This window comes from Pongo abelii, chromosome X, assembly GCF_028885655.2.
Source record: "Pongo abelii isolate AG06213 chromosome X, NHGRI_mPonAbe1-v2.0_pri, whole genome shotgun sequence".
In the NCBI taxonomy this organism is placed as follows: domain Eukaryota; kingdom Metazoa; phylum Chordata; class Mammalia; order Primates; family Hominidae; genus Pongo; species Pongo abelii.
Genome location: NC_072008.2, coordinates 49,087,260 through 49,105,966, shown reverse-complemented (window position 1 = coordinate 49,105,966; position 18,707 = coordinate 49,087,260). Strand labels below are relative to the sequence as shown.

General features: G+C 51.1%; 1 protein-coding gene across 4 annotated transcripts; it reads right to left on the bottom strand.

Annotated features, from left to right (window-relative positions):
- Positions 1–469: 469 nt before the first annotated feature.
- Positions 470–8,149, bottom strand: WDR13 (WD repeat domain 13). 4 transcript variants are annotated; one of them, XM_024240264.3, is made up of 10 exons: positions 8,025–8,149; positions 7,603–7,682; positions 6,693–6,933; positions 6,187–6,296; positions 5,932–6,062; positions 5,022–5,329; positions 3,684–3,864; positions 3,440–3,581; positions 1,273–1,391; positions 470–816 (listed from the first exon to the last, which is right to left on the bottom strand). In XM_024240264.3, the coding sequence occupies exons 2-10, from the start codon at positions 7,641–7,643 to the stop codon at positions 632–634; spliced, it is 1,458 nt and encodes a 485-aa protein (XP_024096032.1). In that variant the 5' UTR covers positions 7,644–7,682; positions 8,025–8,149; the 3' UTR covers positions 470–631.
- Between the last annotated feature and the right edge of the window lie 10,558 nt (positions 8,150–18,707).

The window sequence follows — 18,707 nt, the reverse complement described above, 5'->3', positions numbered from 1 at the left end:
CTTGAGCCCTGGAGGTTGTGGCTGCAGTGAGCTATGGTCATGCCACTGCATTCCAACCTGGGTGACAGAGACCCTGTCTCAAAAAGAAAAAAGTCACCCTGTCAGGATCATCTTCCCTGATGCTGTCACCATAAAGAGCCCACTCCCCCAACTTCTGCAGCTCTGTCTCCCATCCTTGCTTTATTTTCTTCATACCACTCATCATTAGCTGGCCTGTTCCATATTTTTGTCTACTGTCTCCGCTATGATGCAAGCCCGATGAGGGCAGGCATTTCCGTCACTTTAGGTCAGAGCAGTATCCCCAGTGCGTAGAACAGTTCCTGGCACACGGTCAGGGCTCACTAATGTCTATCGAATGCATGAGTGTGTAAAACAGTTAAGGCAGGGCCTGTAACCCAGCAGACATTCAATCAATGCTTGTGGAATGAATGAATCCGTCGATGCATGAATGCACAAATGAGTCAATGAACCCCGTTCCACCGTGTTCCTGGAGCTGCCCGCTGCCCTCTGCCCTGTCCGTCCCCGGCAGAGCTGGGAGCCGGCCCTCAGCATGACCACCGAAACTTTATTTACAACACGAGGCTGGAGTAAGAGGGGTGGGATAGAGGACAGCAGCAGGGCCGACAGGACCCTACTTCTGCTCCCGCCTCCAGACGATGACCATGCCGCTGGCGTCACTGGAGGCCAGTAGGCTCTCGTCGCAGTTGAAGCTGACATCAAGCACAGGTGCACTGTGGCCCTGCAGCTTGTTGACAGCAGCCTTGGCCGCCCGCTCCACATCAAAGAAGTGCACGCACATGTCCTCACTGCCCGTCACTGTCGGGGTGAGAGGGAGAGGCCATCGGGAGGCGCCTGGGGTGCCCCTGGTGGGAAGTCCCTGAGCTGTCTGAGGTGTTGAAGGGTGTATGTCCGAGGTGTGAGGTCCTAGCATGGCTTGGGGAGGTTTGAGGGGCCCTATCCCTAGATGGGAGGTCACCTGGCTGTTTTGGTACTGTGTGCAGAGTGCAAGTTCTCTGGGCTGTTTGGGGAGTAAGTGTGTTCAAAGTGTGAGTTTTCATCACTTCTCCGCCTTTTGGCCGAGATCAAGTGCAAACTGTGAGTTCTCTGAGCTGTTTGGAGCTGTGAGTTCCACAGTGAGGCTGTTGGGGCAGGAGGGGTCATGAGGTCCAGGAAGTCAGGGCATCGGTGTCGTGATGTCTGAGCCAGGTTGGCACCAGCCCTGGTTCCTGCCCCTCCCCAGACACCCAGATCCCCTGTCCCTACAGGACTCACCCACGCAGGCCCCCTGGCGGAAGGACATGAGGGGACAGAAGATGCTGCGCACAGGATGTGAGCTCTGCTCGATGGGGAAGCTTCTCTTCAGCTGCAGGGTCCCCTCGTTGTCTACCACCCTGAGAGGACGAGAGAGTGGGTCAAAACACAGCCCCAGCCCTAGCAGGGAGACAAGTTGTGGGCCTGTGTCCCCACCCCTGTGCCTAAGTTCTTTACAAGGTTCATGAAACCCAATTTTTTTTTTTTGTTTTTGAGACAGGATCTCACTCTGTCACCCAGGCTGGAGTGTAGTGGTGCGATCACGGCTCACTGCAGCCTCAACCTCCTAGGCTCAAGTGATCCACCCGCCTCAGTCTCCCGAGTAGCTGGGACTACCTATAGGCACACACCACACCCAGCTTATGAAACCCAATTCTGAGATGACTACATAAACTATAAATAGGGGTTGATGTGTGAGTTACTGATATAAATGGGAGGCTCTGCAGTTTCATTCACTAGTTTTTCTTTGTAAGGGTCTCTAAAAGATCCTGGTGTTAAGACAGGCACAAAGAGAGGAAATGAACACACCATGGTACGCCCACACTGTGGAAAACTGCACAGCCCTTAGAGAGAATAAACCACTGTCTCCATAGGTAACCTGGGGGGTTTCCACAAGGCATCGCCTGGTGAGAAACTCGAAATGTAGGAAAGGCCATTTCTTTTTTCTTTCTTTTTTTAGGAGATGGAGTCTGGCTCTGTCACCCAGGCTGGAGTGCAATGGCATGATCTCGCCTTACTGCAACCTCCGCCTCCCAAGTTCAAGCAATTCTCCAGCCTCAGCCTCCCGAGTAGCTGGGATTATAGGCGCCTGCCACCACGCCCGGCTAATTTTTGTATTTTTAGTAGAGACGGAGATTCACCATGTTGGCCAGGCTGGTCTTGAACTCCTGACCTCAGGTGATCCACCTGCCTTGGCCTCCCAAAGCGCTGAGATTACAGGCGTGAGCCACTGTGCCTGGCCGGAAAAGGCCATTTCTTTAAAACATCTTTCCTTCAAAACTGTGGCGGGAGCTAGGCAAGGTGGCTCACGTCTGTAATCCCAGCACTTTGGGAGGCCGAGGTGCAAGGATCACTTGAGGCCAGGAGTTCAAGACCAGACTGGGTAACACAGCAAAACCTCATCTCTACAAAAAATAGATTTAAAAGGTTGGCCAAGCATGGTGGCGTGTGCCTGTAATCTCAGCTACTTAGGCTGAGGTGGGAGAATCACATGAGCCCAGGAGTTGGAGGTTGCAGTGAGCCATGATCATGCCACTACACTCCAATCTGGGTAACAGCAAAACCCTGTCTCACAAACAAACAAAAACATACATAGATATGTGTACACGCCTAGGATTTGTGGAAAGAGAAGGATATGTGGAAAGATGTGGATCATTAATGGGCTTTACTGTGGCAGGAGGAGGCCAGAGGTGGCAGGAGGAAGAAAGGAGAGGCTGTGGGAAATGGGCACAAACTTAAATTAAAAAATTGTTAAGTATATATACAGAAATTGTTTAAAAAGGAGGAGAGAAATAAAGGGGTAGAATAAAAAGCATCCTGTTAGGCAGTGGTTTTCAGGCCTGGCCAGACATTGCTTAGGGAATTTCTCAATCTACCAATGCCCAGGCCCATCCCAAAGCTTCTGAAATTACTGGCCTGTAGAGGGGCCCAGACAGGAGTTTTTGAAGCTCTTCAGGTCATTCCAATGTGTGGCCCAGGCTGAGAACTGCATTTGGGTAACATGACAGATTTGAGTGGGGACAGTAACCCCCACACTGCTCCCCACAAAAAAAAAAAAAAAAAAAAAAAAAAGAAGAAAAAGAAAAAAGGAAGGAAGAAAGGAAAACAGGCCTCTGCTTTAAGTAGCCCTAATCTATTTTATGCTTCAGTTTGCTCACCTGCAAAATGGAGATAATAACAGCACCTACCTCACAGGTCGGTGCAAGGATTGAATGTGGTGATACGTGGAAATGCTTCCAACAGGGCCTGGCCGCAGTGATGGCTGTAAACGCGCTCACTACTGCTATTACTGTTACTGCTACTACTGCTCCCTCAATTAAATTAACCTGATGAAGGCGATGAGCTACTGTCCCAGTGTGCTGCAGGAGGCAGATCCTCCGTCTCCAGGAGGCCCTGATGGGGGACCCACCTGTAGAGCAGCAACTTGTTGAGGCAAGCATTGATGAGCAGTGAGGGATCCCGGGCCTCGCGGCTGACCCAGGACCGGGCTGAGATGCTGGTCACAGGGCTCCCTTCATGCACCACCAAACGCTTGGCTTTGGTCAGCTTCCCTGCAGCAGCAGAGGGAGGGAAGGCAAAGGTGAGGGTGAGGGCTGTGCCCTGGGAGGGCTGGAGGGCGAGCACCCAAAGATGCAGGCCTGCTGTCTGCCTACCTGTGGCCATGTCAAAGAGGAAAGAGAAGACACTGCCACGGTCATCACCCGCCCAGAGCAGCCGGCCAGGGGCATCAAAGGACAGAGCAAGGACACGGCCCGTCAGCTTGCTGGAGCCCCCCTTCACTTTCTTGCCCGTGGAGATGTTCATGACATGCACGTTGTGCTTGGCGTTCCCCACCTGTGGGGAGAATGCACAGACCATCATCCTGCTTCCAGCCAGGCCCTCCTTGAGTTTGACCACAGTGGGACTGCTGATGATGCGACTGGCTGGTCCCTATTAGAGTCTATTCACAGTAGGGCTGTGGCAGGGAGACAAGAAGGTGACCAGGCATGAATCCACTTCCCTAGCCAGCCCCTTTTGCAATCTGCCCAGAGTAGGCCACCTGCCTATGGGACTAAAGGGGCCTTCAGAGCCATCATGCTGCCCCTTGGCCGGTCCTCCTACAGTGTGAGAACCATAGGGCCCGCCTAGGCCTGTGATCCCAGCTTTCCCCTGCTCCCTGGCTGCTCCTTTCTGGAACTTGTGGGGCTGCTGCTGATGCGGGGAGGATCCCGGCCCGCAAGCTCACTCTTGGTCTGTTCCTCTGCAGTTCACCCCACTCCACCCCAGGCCATGCCAGACTTTCTAATGTCCTTTCCCTGCTCTCTGACCAACCTACCCCAGAGTCTGACACGGTGGGGCCACTGACAGACCAGACGAGGCTCAGCCTCATCATCCTGCTCCTCAGAGGTAGCCCCTGCAGTTGGAAAACTGTAGGACTGCAGCTAATGGGACCAAAGGCACCCCAGAGCCAGAACCCTGACCCTGGCCCGTACTCCCTGGAGTGTACCACAGCAAGGCCATCCCAGACCAAGAACGGCACTCCCCTTTTTTTGGGGGGGTGGAGTCTCGCTCTGTCGCCCAGTGGCGCCATCTCGGCTCACTGCAAGCTCCACCTCCCAGGTTCACGCCATTCTCCTGCCTCAGCCTCCCAAGTAGCTGGGACTATAGGTGCCCGCCACCACGCCCGGCTAATTTTTTGTATTTTTAGTAGAGACGGGGTTTCACTGTGTTAGCCAGGATGGTCTCGATCTCCTGACCTCGTGATCCGCCCGCCTCCGCCTCCCAAAGTGCTGGGATTACAGGTGTGATCCACTGCGCCCAGCCCACTCCCCTGTCTTCTGATCTGCTTCCCTTTTAAGTCTGACCACACTAGGACTGCTGTGACGAGATTGGGTGGGGGGTGGGGGGGTCCTAGGCCCCCCTGGCTATCCCTCCTTATACTCTGATTCCCTCGGATAGCCTTCCTGACCCAGCCCACCAGCCCTTGGTGAGTGGGTGTCCTGGAGCCTGACCACAGTGAGGTTGTTGTTGACAGGCTGGAAGGTGCAGCAGAGCAGTTCAGCGCCATCGGGGTCAGGGATCTCCCGGATGCAGCGGCCATCCTCAGAGGCCCAGATGCGCATGGTGGCATCCAGTGAGGTGGACACGAGGATGTCATTGGAGAGGGACCAGGCGAAGTCGGAGACACCGCGGGTGTGGCCCCGTAGCACGCGAAGCACTGTGGGTGGGGCAGGCACCAGCTGGCACAGGGAGATGCTGCCGTCGAGTGAGCAGCAGGCCAGGCGGTGTCGGTCATCATTGGCGAAGCGCACCCTTGGGACTACAATGCCAAGAAGCCATTAGTGGGAGTCTGCACACTCACTGGGCACTTTTCTCTCTAAAAGGCTCTGATGTGTGTGCCTGGGGCTGGGGCCCCACTGCATGAGGCACAGTGGCCTCAGCAAAGGGCTTTCCTTGGCTGACAAAGGGAACTGTAACCCCTGAAGACCCTCTGCCAAAGCTCCCTAAGTCTTAGCAGCTCCTTTGGAGATTGCAAAAATCTTCTGCAACGTGAAAAAGTTCCTGTCTTAGCAAACACTTTATAATCAAGGTCTTGGCAATTTGCAAAACCCTTGACACTGTAGCCCACTCTGCCCTCTGCAAGGGGATTTATCATCAGCAAAGGCTTTGAACTCTTCCAAGTGACTCAGGAACCCAGGCAGCCTGCTGCAAAGGGCTCTCTCTTAGGCTTCTGAGGCCCTTTCCAGTAGATGAAGCACTGACCACTTTGCAGAGGGATTTTCAGTCTACAAAAGGCTTTATGGATGGTCATTCTTCCTTTGGAGGTGTGCCAGGGGCCTTGGATTCAGAAAAGGATGCCTTGGTTGGTTGTCACAGTTTGGGCAAATGCTTGGTGATGTAACCCGCCACCCACTGGCTCACCTGCCTCATCCACGTGCTGGTCAAAAACATGGTACATGCCCGCAAAGGCATAGTTCTCGCTCAGTGATGTGTCCCCGGCCATGGCCCGACTTGCCTCTGCCGCTGATGTGGGCACCACGCTGCCAGGGGGCCTGGGCCCCAGTAGGAAGTGAGGGGTGACAGGAGGTAGATGCGAGAGTGTTCAGTCTGCCATTGCCCCAGGGCCCCTCTCCTCCTCGCAACCCGCCCCCCGCCTTGGCTGCCTCTGGTGCATACCTGTCCTCATAGACGGCACGGTTCATCTGCGCCTGCAGCTGGTAGGAGCCTCTGCTGACAGAACGACGGTGCCCACGGGCCCCCAGAGCCCGAGGATCATCCTCAAAGTCCTGCAAATGGAGAGGGTCAGGGTGGGTGCATCTTGCAAAAAGCCCAAGAACCTTTGAGGTGTGCAGCCCTGAAAATCTACCTAGAGTCAGATCACTTCTCACTGTGTCCCCTGCCACCACCACCGCTGCCCACTTGTACTACTGCAGTGGCTTCCTCACGAGTTCTGCTGTTCCTGCCCTCCCCCTGCTCAGCAGATACTAAAGACAGGGCTTGCTATATGTTTACTGACCTGTTTACCAAGTTTGTGTGTTTACTGGTTTACTTGGCATATTATCTTTTTGTCCTCTGCTGATGCAGAACAGTGCCCAGCAAAGAGCAGGTGCTTGATGAAAGTCAGTGGAGTGAATGTGTGCAGGCAGGGTATGCCCAGGGGGTGAATGTGGCCAGGAGCTCACCTCCATGCGGTCAAGAGTAGTACGGCTACTGCGGACGATGCTGTTGCTATAGGCACGAGCACTGCCTGGCTCGGAGAGGGGCCCGTAGCGCTGGCCGAGCAGCTGCCCCCGAAGCCTCAGGTACTGCCGACGCAGCGCTGGGGGGTGCCCAGCCTTGGCATTCTCCCGCAGCAGCTGGCTGCGCCGGCGGATATACTGCGTCCGAAACTGTGGAAACGTTGGTGTGCGGTACGCGTTGTACCTGCAGGGTCAGGATGCAGGGCAGGCAGCAGGCACAGGACAGAGGGAATCAATCAGCTCGGGGGGGTAGGGCAGGAGAGTGAGGTGTGTGGCAGTGACTGGGGCCTAGGTGGTAAGAATGACTAGCAGTGGTGAGGGGGGACCTCCTGTGGTGGGAGTGAGTCTGCAGTAATAATGAGCATGGTCATGAGGTCAGTTTGCAGACAACAGAGTCAGTCTGCTGCCGTGCTGGGGTCCCTACGGGGTGACTGGGTCAGCGCAGACAATAATTAGGGTCAGTATACCAGGGCGACAGAAGTCAGACTGACATGATGGGGGTCAGCGTTGGGAGGTGATGGGGTCAGAATGGGGAAGTGATGATGTAAAAAAAAAAAAGTCTAGGGGACACCCATAAGGGATAGGATGTCACCTGCCCGAGCCCCACCTCCCTCTCACAGGCAGCCTCTTTGCGCATGCCCACATCTGACCACATTTTCCTAGCTTGCTGTTTAGAATCCTCTCCGGCCCAGCCAACTCACCGCCGGCGTGCCCGCCCCCGCTATTGCGCATGCTCACCTCCGGCATGCCCACGCAGCCGCACAAGGCAAGTTCTCCGCCCAGCCTCACTTATCGCCATTGCGCATGCACCACAGTAAGTTCTGCTCCCATGGGCTTTGACCCCACGCCTCACCTCGCGTCCACTGCTAAGACTTGCTGCCACACCGCGGCCATTCCCCGGCCTCCTCCTCTGGCGTGTCCGCCCGCGGCAGCCTGCAGGACAAGGGCCTGGAATGTGAGCGTCCCGAGCGAAGGGATCTAGTTCCGTCCCTTTCACCAGGCGACCATTGCCATAGACATCGAGTCCCTCCGCGCCAGAGATGTCACGAACTCCCACCCGGCTGTTACCATGGTCATCACCCCAGCCCTGCCCTTCCTGGGCAGCGCCCGGGTGACACACAGCGATTCAGAACAGACACCGCCCCCCCCAGTCGCCATAGCAACGCCCCTCCCCCGCCTAGCATTCCTCGCTTGACATTCCCCACCCATCTTGTCCCCGCCGCCCTCCGCCTTCCCTTCTCAGGTCCAAGAGCATAGCCCGGGATCGGGGACCACCTCCGGGGCTGCCTCCGGTTCTTGAGGCCCCCCGGAGCGGCCCTGAGACCACTGTCGCCGGTTCCTTCTGTCTCTCTTCCCTTTCTCAGGCTCCAGGCAAGATGGCTGCCTGCTATCAGAAAGAGCTGCCGAGCCCAGAGCGAATCGATAGGCATCCTTCCCAGGGCGTGGGAGTCTCGCAGGCGCATTGAGGGACATTCACTTCAAGCCCAAGGACGGAGGCTCCACCCCTCGACTTCTACCCACTCGTTAATGGCACTTTTTGTATATACAAGAATAATGTCCCAGGGACATAGCGTCAGGGGTGAGTTTGCGAATCATTCCCTAGAAATCAGAAGTACAACATTATAAAAAAGAGAAGAAACACGACTTTTAAAACTGGTGTAGGGCCGGGCGCGGTGGCTCACGCCTGTAATCCCAGCACTTAGGGAGGTCGAGGCAGGTGGATCACTTGAGGCCAGGAGTTCAAGACCAGCCTGGCCAACATGGTGAAACCCCGTCTCTACTAAAAATACAAAAATTAGCCGGATATGGTGGCGGGCGCTTGTAGTCCCAGCTACTCGGGAGGTTGTGGCAGGAGGATCGCTTGAGCCCAGGACGCGGAGGTTGTAGTGAGCTGAGATCGCGCCACTGCACTCTAGCCTGGGCGACGGGAGTGAAACCCTGTCTCAAAAAAAAAAAAAAAAAAAAAGTGGTGTAGGCCACTTTTCAGCAGCACAATCTTGTCCAAGCAAAACTTGAATAATAGAATAAAAAATCATCATATATGCAAAGACGCCTTGAAAGTTCACCAGTTCTTGCAGTGGGCCTCTGCACACCCCTGGGATGAGTAAGGTCGGATGTGTGTGTGTGTGACTGGGATGGTTGGACTTGGATGCCCCCAGAAAGCTTGAGGCTTGAGTTTCTTTTTTTTTTTTTTTGAGACGGAGCCTCGCTCTGTCGCCCAGGCTGGAGTCCAGTGGCGCGATCTCAGCTCACTGCAAGCTCCGCCTCCCAGGTTCACGCCATTCTCCTGCCTCAGCCTCCCGAGTAGCTGGGACTACAGGCGCCCGCCGCCACGCCTGGCTAATTTTTTGTATTTTTAGTAGAGACGGGGTTTCACCGTATTAGCCAGGATGGTCTTGATCTCCTGACCTCGTGATCTGCCTGCCTCGGCCTCCCAAAGTTCTGGGATTACAGGCGTGAGCCACTGCGCCCAGCCGGGGCTTGAGTTTCTAAAGACAGAAGATAGAATTAGGCAAAAGAAGCTTTGGGGTTTGGATCCAAGGAGGCTGTCTGAATCATCTCTATTTCAACTTCCAGCAGGAAGCTGCATTTCAAACTGTTCATCTTAACGTTATCAGGGTAAACTTCCTGTTGGATCTTAACATCAACTGACATAAAATTCAAAGCTGTTATTTTCCACATTATTTTTATAACAAATACAATCAATTCAACAATGTTTTAAAGTCACCGAAAGATCACACTGTATTTTATTGACTCAGCATCTCCCTTGTCCCTGTAACAAGCTTATCAGTGTCTTTTCATATTAAATACTCTTTTGTAACATGATTGATAAAGAATAAACTCTATTTCACTGCACAAACGTGTAATCTTAACAAGAACAACTAATATTTATGAGACAATGTGCTGGGTACTGTTCAAGGTATTTTATACATATATTTATTTATTTAATCTTTTTTTTTTTTTTTTGAGATGGGGTTTCACTTTGTCAGTCAGGCTGGAGTGCAGTGACACGATCTTGGCTCACTGCAATCTCCGCCACCTGGGCTCAAGCAGTCCTCCTACCTCAGCCTCCCGGGAGCTGGGAACCACAGGCATTTGCCACCACGCCCGGATAATTTTTCTGTTTTTGGTAGAGACAGGGTTTCACCATGTTGCCCAGGCTGGTCTCAAACTCCTGAGCTCAAGTGATTCGCCTGCCTCAGCCTCCCTAAGTGCTAGGATTACAGGTGTGAGCCACTGTACCCAGCCAATTTAATCATAATAACTGAAGGTTATGGGTCCTGTTACTATCCCCATTTTACAGATGAGGATATCTGAAGCCCAGGGAATTCAAGGGTGACATTTTATTGAACTGGTTCCCTTAAGATTTTTTTTTTTTTAAAAAAAGACATGGTGTCAACTGGGCATAGTGGCTTATGTCTGTATTCCCAGCACTTTGGAAGGCTGAGGTGGGAGGATCACTTGAGTCCAGGAGGTTGAGACCAGCCTGGGGAACAAAGTGAGACCCCATCTCTACCAAAAATTAGGCATGGTGGTACATGCCTGTAGTCCCAGCTACTGGGGAGGCTGAGGCAGAAGAATTGCTTGAGCCTGGGAGGTTAAGGCTGCAGTGAGCTGTGATCATGCCACTACACTCCAGCCTGGGCAACAGAGCGAGACCCTGTCTCTGAAAAAAAAAAAAAAAAAAAAAAAAAAAAGAGGTCAGATGTGGTGGCTCACACCTGTAATCCCAGCACTTTGGGAGGCTGAAGCGGGCAGATCACCTGAGGTTAGGAGTTCGAGACCAGCCTGGGCAACATGGTGAAACTCTGTCTCTACTAAAAATACAAAAAATTAGCTGGGCATGGTGGCAGGAGCCTGTAATCCCAGCTACTTGGGAGGCTGAGGCAAGGACAATCACTTGAACCCTGGAGGCGGAGGTTGCAGTGAGCTGAGATCGTGCCATTGCACTCCAGCCTGGGCAACAAGAGTGAAACTCCATCTCAAACATAAACGAATTAATTAAAAAAGAGAGAGAGACATGGGGTCAGCTGGGCATGGTGGCTTGTACCTGTAATCCCAATACTTTGGGAGGCCAAGGCAAGAAGATCACTTGAGTCTAGGAGTTTGAGACCAGCCTGGGCAACACAGTGAGACTACATCTCTACAAAAATAAAATTAGCTGGGTGTGGTGGTGTGTGCTCATAGTCCCAGCTACTCAGGTGGGTGAGGTGGGAGGATCGCTTGAGCCTGGGAGGTCAAGGCTGCAGTGAGCCATGCCACTGCACTCTGGCTTGGATGTTAGAGTGAGACCCTGTTTTTTTGTTTTTTTTTTTTAAAAAGAGATATGGGGGGTGTCTTGATGTGTTGCCCAGACTGGTCTCGAACTCGTGGACTTGAGGCATCCTCACACCTCAGCCTCCCAAGGAGCTGAGATTTACAGGCATGAGCCACTGCACCCAGCCCTGAACTGGTACCCTATTTGTGACTGGCATTGGGTTTATTTCCATGTTCTTTTTTCACCATAAAGAGTATTGTGATAAATACCTTTCCCATTGACTTCCACCTTCTCTCAACAGAGCCCTGCCCCTTCATCCCACCACTCTGCTTCCAAAGAAATATGATGGAATGAAATAACAGAAGAGTCAGGAATTCGAGTCAGGGATACCTGGGAAATTCTGTTTCACCATTGGAATGAATTCTTTTATTGTTGTTTTTCAATATTAACATATTAAATTTATAAAAATTATTTTTAAAACGTCTTCCTATAAAGCTATAAGATACTAGACAAAACAAGCTAATGAAAGGTTTGTTGGCCGGGCACTGTGACTCACGCCTGTAATCCCACCACTTTGGGAGGCTGAGGAGGGTGGGTCACTTGAGGCCAGGAGTTAGAGACCAGCCTGGCCAACATGGGCACCTCTGCCTCCCAGCTCAAGCGATTCTCGTGCCTTAGCCTCCCAAGTAGCTGGGACTACAATCGTGCACTACCACGCCTGGCTAATTTTTGTGTTTTTAGTAGAGATGGGTTTCACCATGTTGGCCAGGCTGGTCTCGAACTCCTGACCTCAGGTGATTTGCCTGCCTTGGCCTCCCGAAGTGCTGGATTATAGGCGTGAGCCACTCAGCTGGTTTTTCTTGATTAAACACTCCTCTGCTTGTTACAAGCTTTCGGTTAGTTTTCAAAGTTTGAGACCTGCCTGACAGCATGGTGAGACCCTATCTTTACAAAATAGAAAAAAATAACCAGGCGTGATGGTGTACACCTGTAGTCCCAGCTACTCAGGAGGCTGAGGTGGGAGGATCACTGGAACCTGCAAAGTTGAGGCTGCAGTGAACCATGATCACACCACTGCACTCCAGCCTGGGCAATATAGTGAGACCCTGTCTCAAAAAAAAAAAAAAAAACAAGAAATGCAAAGGAACGCAGTGGACCACATTGGCTGTGTCTGCTTTTCATTGCTACCACAGGCTGAAATAAAATCTCAAGTTGGGCCCCAACTTCAGGGGACAAAGTAAAAGTGTAGGTGGGAAAGTGTAGGTGGTTCAGGGTGCAGGTGTGCTGAGAATCAAGGCCAGAGAGAGAAACGGGAGGAGCCATGGAGCTGAGGTGTAATTGGAGTGGAGACACGGAATCCTCATTCACTTATCTCATCCCTGAAGTTTCTTCCTAAATGGGGCGAGTGGGGGTTGGGATATGAGGTCATAACTCATCATTTCCTGATGGGAAAACATTTGCCTCTGAAGCCGAAGTTCTCACAACCCCCAAATGGGGGTTGGTGACAACTCTCTATGCCCTAAGTCAGAAATAAAATTTCTGCCTTTGGAAAAAGCCTCAAACAGAGCACTGTGCGGTCCCCGGCATGCTGAACTAGCGAGCCAGCCTTCTGACAGATACTTCTTCAGTCCCTGGAGCTACGATTCTAACTGCCAAGATCAACAGTAAGAAAGTAATAATGTAAGAAATTGGTAAACTTGTAAATGAAATAGTAGTTTGGCCAGGCACGGCGGCTCACGCCTGTAATCCCAACACTTTGGGAGGCCGTAGCGGGTGGATCACTTGAGGCCAGGAGTTTGAGACCAGCCTGCTCAACATGGTGAAACCCTGTCTCTACTAAAAGTAGAAAAATTAGCTGGGCATGGTGGTGGGTGCCTGTTATCCTAGCTACTGAGGAGGCTGAGGCAGGAGAATCGGTTGAACCTGGGAGGTGAAGGTTGCAGTGAGCCGAGATCACGCCACTGCACTCCAGCCTGGGCAACAGAGTGAGACTCTTCTTTTAAAAAAAAAAAATAGTAGTTTGGTTATTGTTGCTGGGGGCAGGTGTGAAAAATAAATTTGAACTGAAACCAGAATGCACAAAGCCTTGGACTGCTAAGTGTGAGGATAAGGCGGCTGTTAAAGCCTGTCGGCCACGGATTCAGAGCCAGTGGAAATCACTTCACAGGGGTAGGACTAGGGTCACTCTGGTCTTAAGATCTCAATTCAGCTTGCCCAGTGAGGCATTCAGGGCTAGATTGCAGGTCTGGGAGTGTTTAGCCCTTGCATCTGATATCACAGTCCTAGGTGATTACAGCCCTTGATTCACTTTCTTTCCTGCTAATATGTTGAACTACATCTCATGCTTTTCAAATGTCAAGCCACCCTTGCTGTCCTGGGATAGGTCCCACCTGGTTGTGGTGATAGCCTGCATTACTGAGTGCTGACTATACTGATCTTATCTGTACTGTCACAAACCTAAGGAGGTAGGTATGACATTTAAGCCCCATTTTGAAGATAAGGAAAGTGAATTCTAGAGGGGTTTACTGCCCATGGCCGCAGATGTAGACAATACTAGAACTAGTATTTGCACTCCAGTGGGAAGTCGAACTGTTTTTTTTTGTTTTGTTTTTTACTTTAAGTTCTGGGATACCTGTGCAGAACATGCAGGTTTGTTACATAGGTATACATGTGCCATGGTGGTTTGCTCCCGTCATCTAGGTTTTAAGCCCCGCATGCATTAGGTATTTGTCCTAATGCTCAAACTGGACTGTTTCTTATCCTGGACACCAGAAACCACCAACCCCTGGTAACCAGCCAGCATTGTTGACAATAATGCCGCGTCCTTCTCCTAGCTCTGTGCACCCCCAGCACTAAGTCCCAGATCTAGTTCTGTTCCTGGTCTCTTCTGACCTCCAGGACTGCTATATGCGCCAAGGTCTGCAATGGCGTCCAGCTACCGTGAGGGGCTGATCTCCTCCTAGGCTTCCTCTCTAACCTCGCCCCTTGGCACTCTTACTCCATCAGGTTATGTTCCAGCCACGCTGGCTTCCTGTCACATGCTTTGAAAACTGTACAAAGTGTTCCTGGTATCTGGAATGCTCTCTGCTGTGACTCACTTCCCTGACACTTCTCATCCTATGGTCATGTCACTAATAACAAGCACTTTATTTATGCCAGGCACTCTTTGAAGCACTTTATTTATTTATTCATTTTAATTTGTTATTTTTTTGAGACACAGTCTCACTGTCATTCAGGCCAGAGTGCAATGGCGCAATCTCGGTTCACTGCAACCTCCGCCTCCCGAGTTCAAGCAGTTATCCTGCCTCGGCCTTCCGAGTAGCTGGGATTACAGGCATGCGCCACCATGCCTGGCTAATTTTTGTATTTTTAGTAGAGATGGGGTTTCTCCTTGTTAGCCAGGCTGGTCTCGAACTCCTGACCTCAAGTGATCCACCCGTCTCGGCCTCCCAAAGTGCTGGGATTACAGGTATGAGCCACTGCGCCCAGCCTGAAGCACTTTACAATAGAAAACCTTGCGTAATCCTTACAACAGCAGCCTTGTGAAGTAGATACTATTGCCATCTCATCTCACAGGTGAGGAAATGAAAACAAAGAGAGGAAGTGACCTGCCCAAGGTCACACAGCCAGTAAGCAATGGAACTGGATTTATACGTAGGTCACTTGGCTCCGAATTCCTGTTCTTAACCACAACAGTAACACCAACTGTCAAGTTACTTTTTGTGAGTTCATCTAGTGTGGATTCCTAACAAGTACTTTGTCATCCTGCCCTCGCTTTGCTTGATCTATCAGCAAACCCTGTGAGTTCCACCTTCAGAATATGCCAGAATCCGAGCTCTCCTCTCGGTGTCCACTGCCGCCACCACCATCGCTGGTGTGGATGACTGCAGCAGCCTCCTCACCACTGCCATCCTCGCCCCCTCTCCTCAATCTGTCCTCATGGCAGCCAGAATGATCCTGTTGCAACCCAAGTCAGCCCAGGGCCCTCCTCTGCTCAGAGCCCTGCCGTGGCTCTCATCTCTCTCAGAGAAAAAGCCAAAGTCCTCTCCGTGGCCCACGAGGCCCTCCGGGCCCTCCCTGACCTCACCACCCACCACTGGCCCCTGGCTCACTCTGCTCCTGCCCCGCTGGCCTTCTTGCTGTTCCCCACACACCAAGCAAGCTCCTGCCTCAGGGCCTTTGCACCTGTTTGCTTTTCCCTCTGCCTTTAATTCTCCTCTTCCAGATGTCGAAGCAAGGTAAGGCTGACAGGTTTGGCCGGAAATGAAACGAGCCCTTGTTACATTCAGATGTTACTTACGTGGACCACGAAAGCAAGAACATCCACAGATTCTGGTTCATGTCCCTTGTGCCGGGCAACACCGAAATGAAAGGGGTGAGATGACCACACACCAGGTGGCAGGACACCTTGTTGCTGAGGAGCTAATTTCATGCTGCAGCTAAGCAGTTCTATAGCCCAGAGGTGAGGGGTAGAAAGCCTCAAACCCCACCAGAACCTCAGGAGGTAGGGAGAAAACTGTCTTACAATAGGCTCCTTGCTAGATAGGGAGGTGAATGGTAAATGGCCTCGTGAGAACTCCCCACAAACCTTCCGTGCTCTGTGTTCCGAGGATCATAGGGCATTCTGCCAAGACTTACATCAGCTTACCTACGTGGCCCATGTGGAGACGTGCAAGGGAGCCACAGCGCTGTGAAGGAACCATCCCCACGAACTAGATCACTGGATATCCTCCTTGACTGCTCTCCCTCGAACATTGGGTCTCTGTTGAAAGGCACCTTCTCAGAGTCACCTTCCCTGACTGCCGTGTGTAAACCAGCACATCTCACTCTCCACCCCCACCCTGCTTTATTTCCCTTAATGCTTCCCACTCCCTAACATTACATTACACAGCAATGTTTCAGCTTATTGTAGGTGGACCCCACCAATGCATGATATAATGAAACTTCACAAAATCAAGTTTTAACAAATTTAAGAAGAATGAAAACATATGAAGAGCCTTTCTGACCACAATGGTATAAAAGTAGAAATCAATAAAAGGAGGAAAATCAGAACACTCACAAATATGTGGAAATTAAACAATACACTTCTGGCTGGGCACGGTGGCTCATGCCTGTAATTCCAGCACTTTGGGAGGCCAAGACAGGAAGAACTGTTTTTTGTTTTGTTTTTTTTTTTTTTGAGACGGAGTCTCACTCTGTCTGGAATGCAGTGGTGCTCTCTCTGCTCACTCCAACCTCTGCCTCCCAGGTTCAAGCGATTCTCCTGCCTCAGCCTCCCAAGCAGCTGGGATTACAGGCGCCTGCCACCACGCCCAGCTAATTTTTTGTATTTTTACCAGGGTTTCACCATGCTGGCCAGGCTGGTCTCAAACTCCTGACCTCAAGTGATTTGCCCACCTTGGCCTCCCAAAGTGCTAGGATTACAGGCATGAGCCACCGCACCCCGCCAGGAAGATCTCTTGAGGCCAGGAATTCAACACCAGCCTTGGCAACATAGTGAGACCCTTGTCTCTACAAAAAATAAAAGAATTAGTCGGGCATGGTGGCGTGTGCCTGTGGTCTCAGCTACTTGGGAGACTGAGGTGGGAGGATCCCTAGAGCTCAGGAGGTGGAGGTTGCAGTGAGCTGTGATCTTGCCACTGCACTCCAGCCTGGGTGACAGAGCAAGACCCTGTCTCAAAAAAAAAAAAAAAAGAAAAAAGAAAGAAAAGAAATAAAGATCTCAAATAAACTAACTTTATACCTCAAGGGACTAGAAAAAGAATGAAGTCCAAAGTTAGCAGAAAGATGGAAATAACAAAATCAGAGCAAAAATAAATGAAATAGATGAAAAAAATAGAAAAGATTAATGACACTAAGAGTTGGTTTTTTGAAAAGATGAACAAAGTAAATAAAATCAGAAACATTACAAGTGAAATGACAGAAAAACAAAGGACCTGCCAGGCACAGTGGCTCACGCCTGTAATCCCAGCACTTTGAGAGGCTGAGGTGGGAAGATCACTTGAGGTCAGGAGTTCGAGACTAGCCTGGCCAACACGGCGAAACTCCATCTCTACTAAAAATACAAAAATTAGCCAGGCATGGTGATGTGTGTCTGTAATCCCAGCTATCCAGGAGGCTGAGGCGGGAAGGATCACTTAAGCCTGGGAGGTTGAAGCTACAGTGAGCTGTGATTGTGCCACTGCACTCCCGCCTGGGTGACAGAGTGAGACCCTATCTCAAATAATAATAATAATAAGCCTACTAAACACTACTATGAACAGTTGTTACACAAATTGGATAACCTAGAAACAATGGACGCATTCCTAGAAATATACACTCTACCAAGACCAAATCAGGAATAGAAAATCTGAACAGACTGATAACAAGTAAGGAGATTGAATCATTCATCAAAAATCTCCCAACAGGCCGGGCACAGTGGCTCACGCCTGTAATCCCAGCACTTTGGGAGGCCAAAGTGGGCAGATCACCTGAGGTTGGGAGTTGAAGACCAGCCTGGCCAACATGGTGAAACCCCGTCTCTACTAAAAATACAAAAATTAACCGGGCATGGGGGTGGGTGCCTGTAATCCCAGCTACTCAGGAGGCTTAGGCAGGAAAATTGCTTGATCGTGGGAGGTGGAGGTTGCAGTGAGAGCCGAGATCAAACCACTCCAGCCTAGGCAGCAGAGTGAGACTCTGTCTCAAAAAAGGAAAAAAAAAATTGAAGAAGAGGGAACACTTCCAAACTCATTTTATGAGAATAGAATTACCCTGATACCAAAGTCAGATAAATGGTAGTGGCGGTGGGAGGAGGTGGGGGTGGTTAATGGGTACAAAAAATAGAAAGAATGAATAAGATCTAGTCTTTGACAGGATAATAGGGTGACTATATCCAATAAAAATTTAATTGTACATTTAAAAATAACAAATAAGCTGGGTGCGGTGGCTCATGCCTGTAATCCCAGCACTTTGGGAGTCCGAGGTGGGCGGATCACCTGAGGTCAGGAGTTCGAGACCAGCCTGACCAATATGGAGCACCCCCATCTTTACTAAAAATACAAAATTAGCCGGGCGTGGTGGTGCATGCCTGTAATCCCAGCTACTCGGGAGGCTGAGGCAAGAGAATCGCTTGAACCTGGGAGGCAGAGGTTGTGGTGAGCTGAGATCGCGCCGTTGCACTCCATCCTGGGCAACAAGAGTGAAACTCAGTCTCAAAAAAAAAAAAAAAAATAGCTGGGCATGGTGGTGTGTGCTCATAGTCCTAGCTGCTGGGGAGGCTGAGGTGGGAGGACTGCTTGAGCCCAGGAGTTCGAGACTGTAGTGAGCTATGATTGTGTTACTGGACTCCAGCCTGGGCAACAGAGCAAGACCCTCTTTAAACACACACACACACATGCAAACACACACAGACACACACCCAGTGGAACAGAATCAAGGGCCCAGAAAATAGGGAGTATCTCTGAGCCTACTCTGGCTTGGGAGGCTGCCTGATAAAAACAAAAAACAAAAACCAACCCCCAAAACCCAAGAGAGCCCAGAAATAAACCCACACATACAATATAAACTAATCTTATCCCCCACCACCCTAGATGGAGTCTTGCTCTGTCGCCCAAGCTGGAATGCAGAGGTGCGATCTCGGCTCACTGCAACCTCTGCCCCCTGGGTTCAAGCGATTCTCCTGCCTCAGCCTCCCAAGTAGCTGGGATTACAGGCATGTG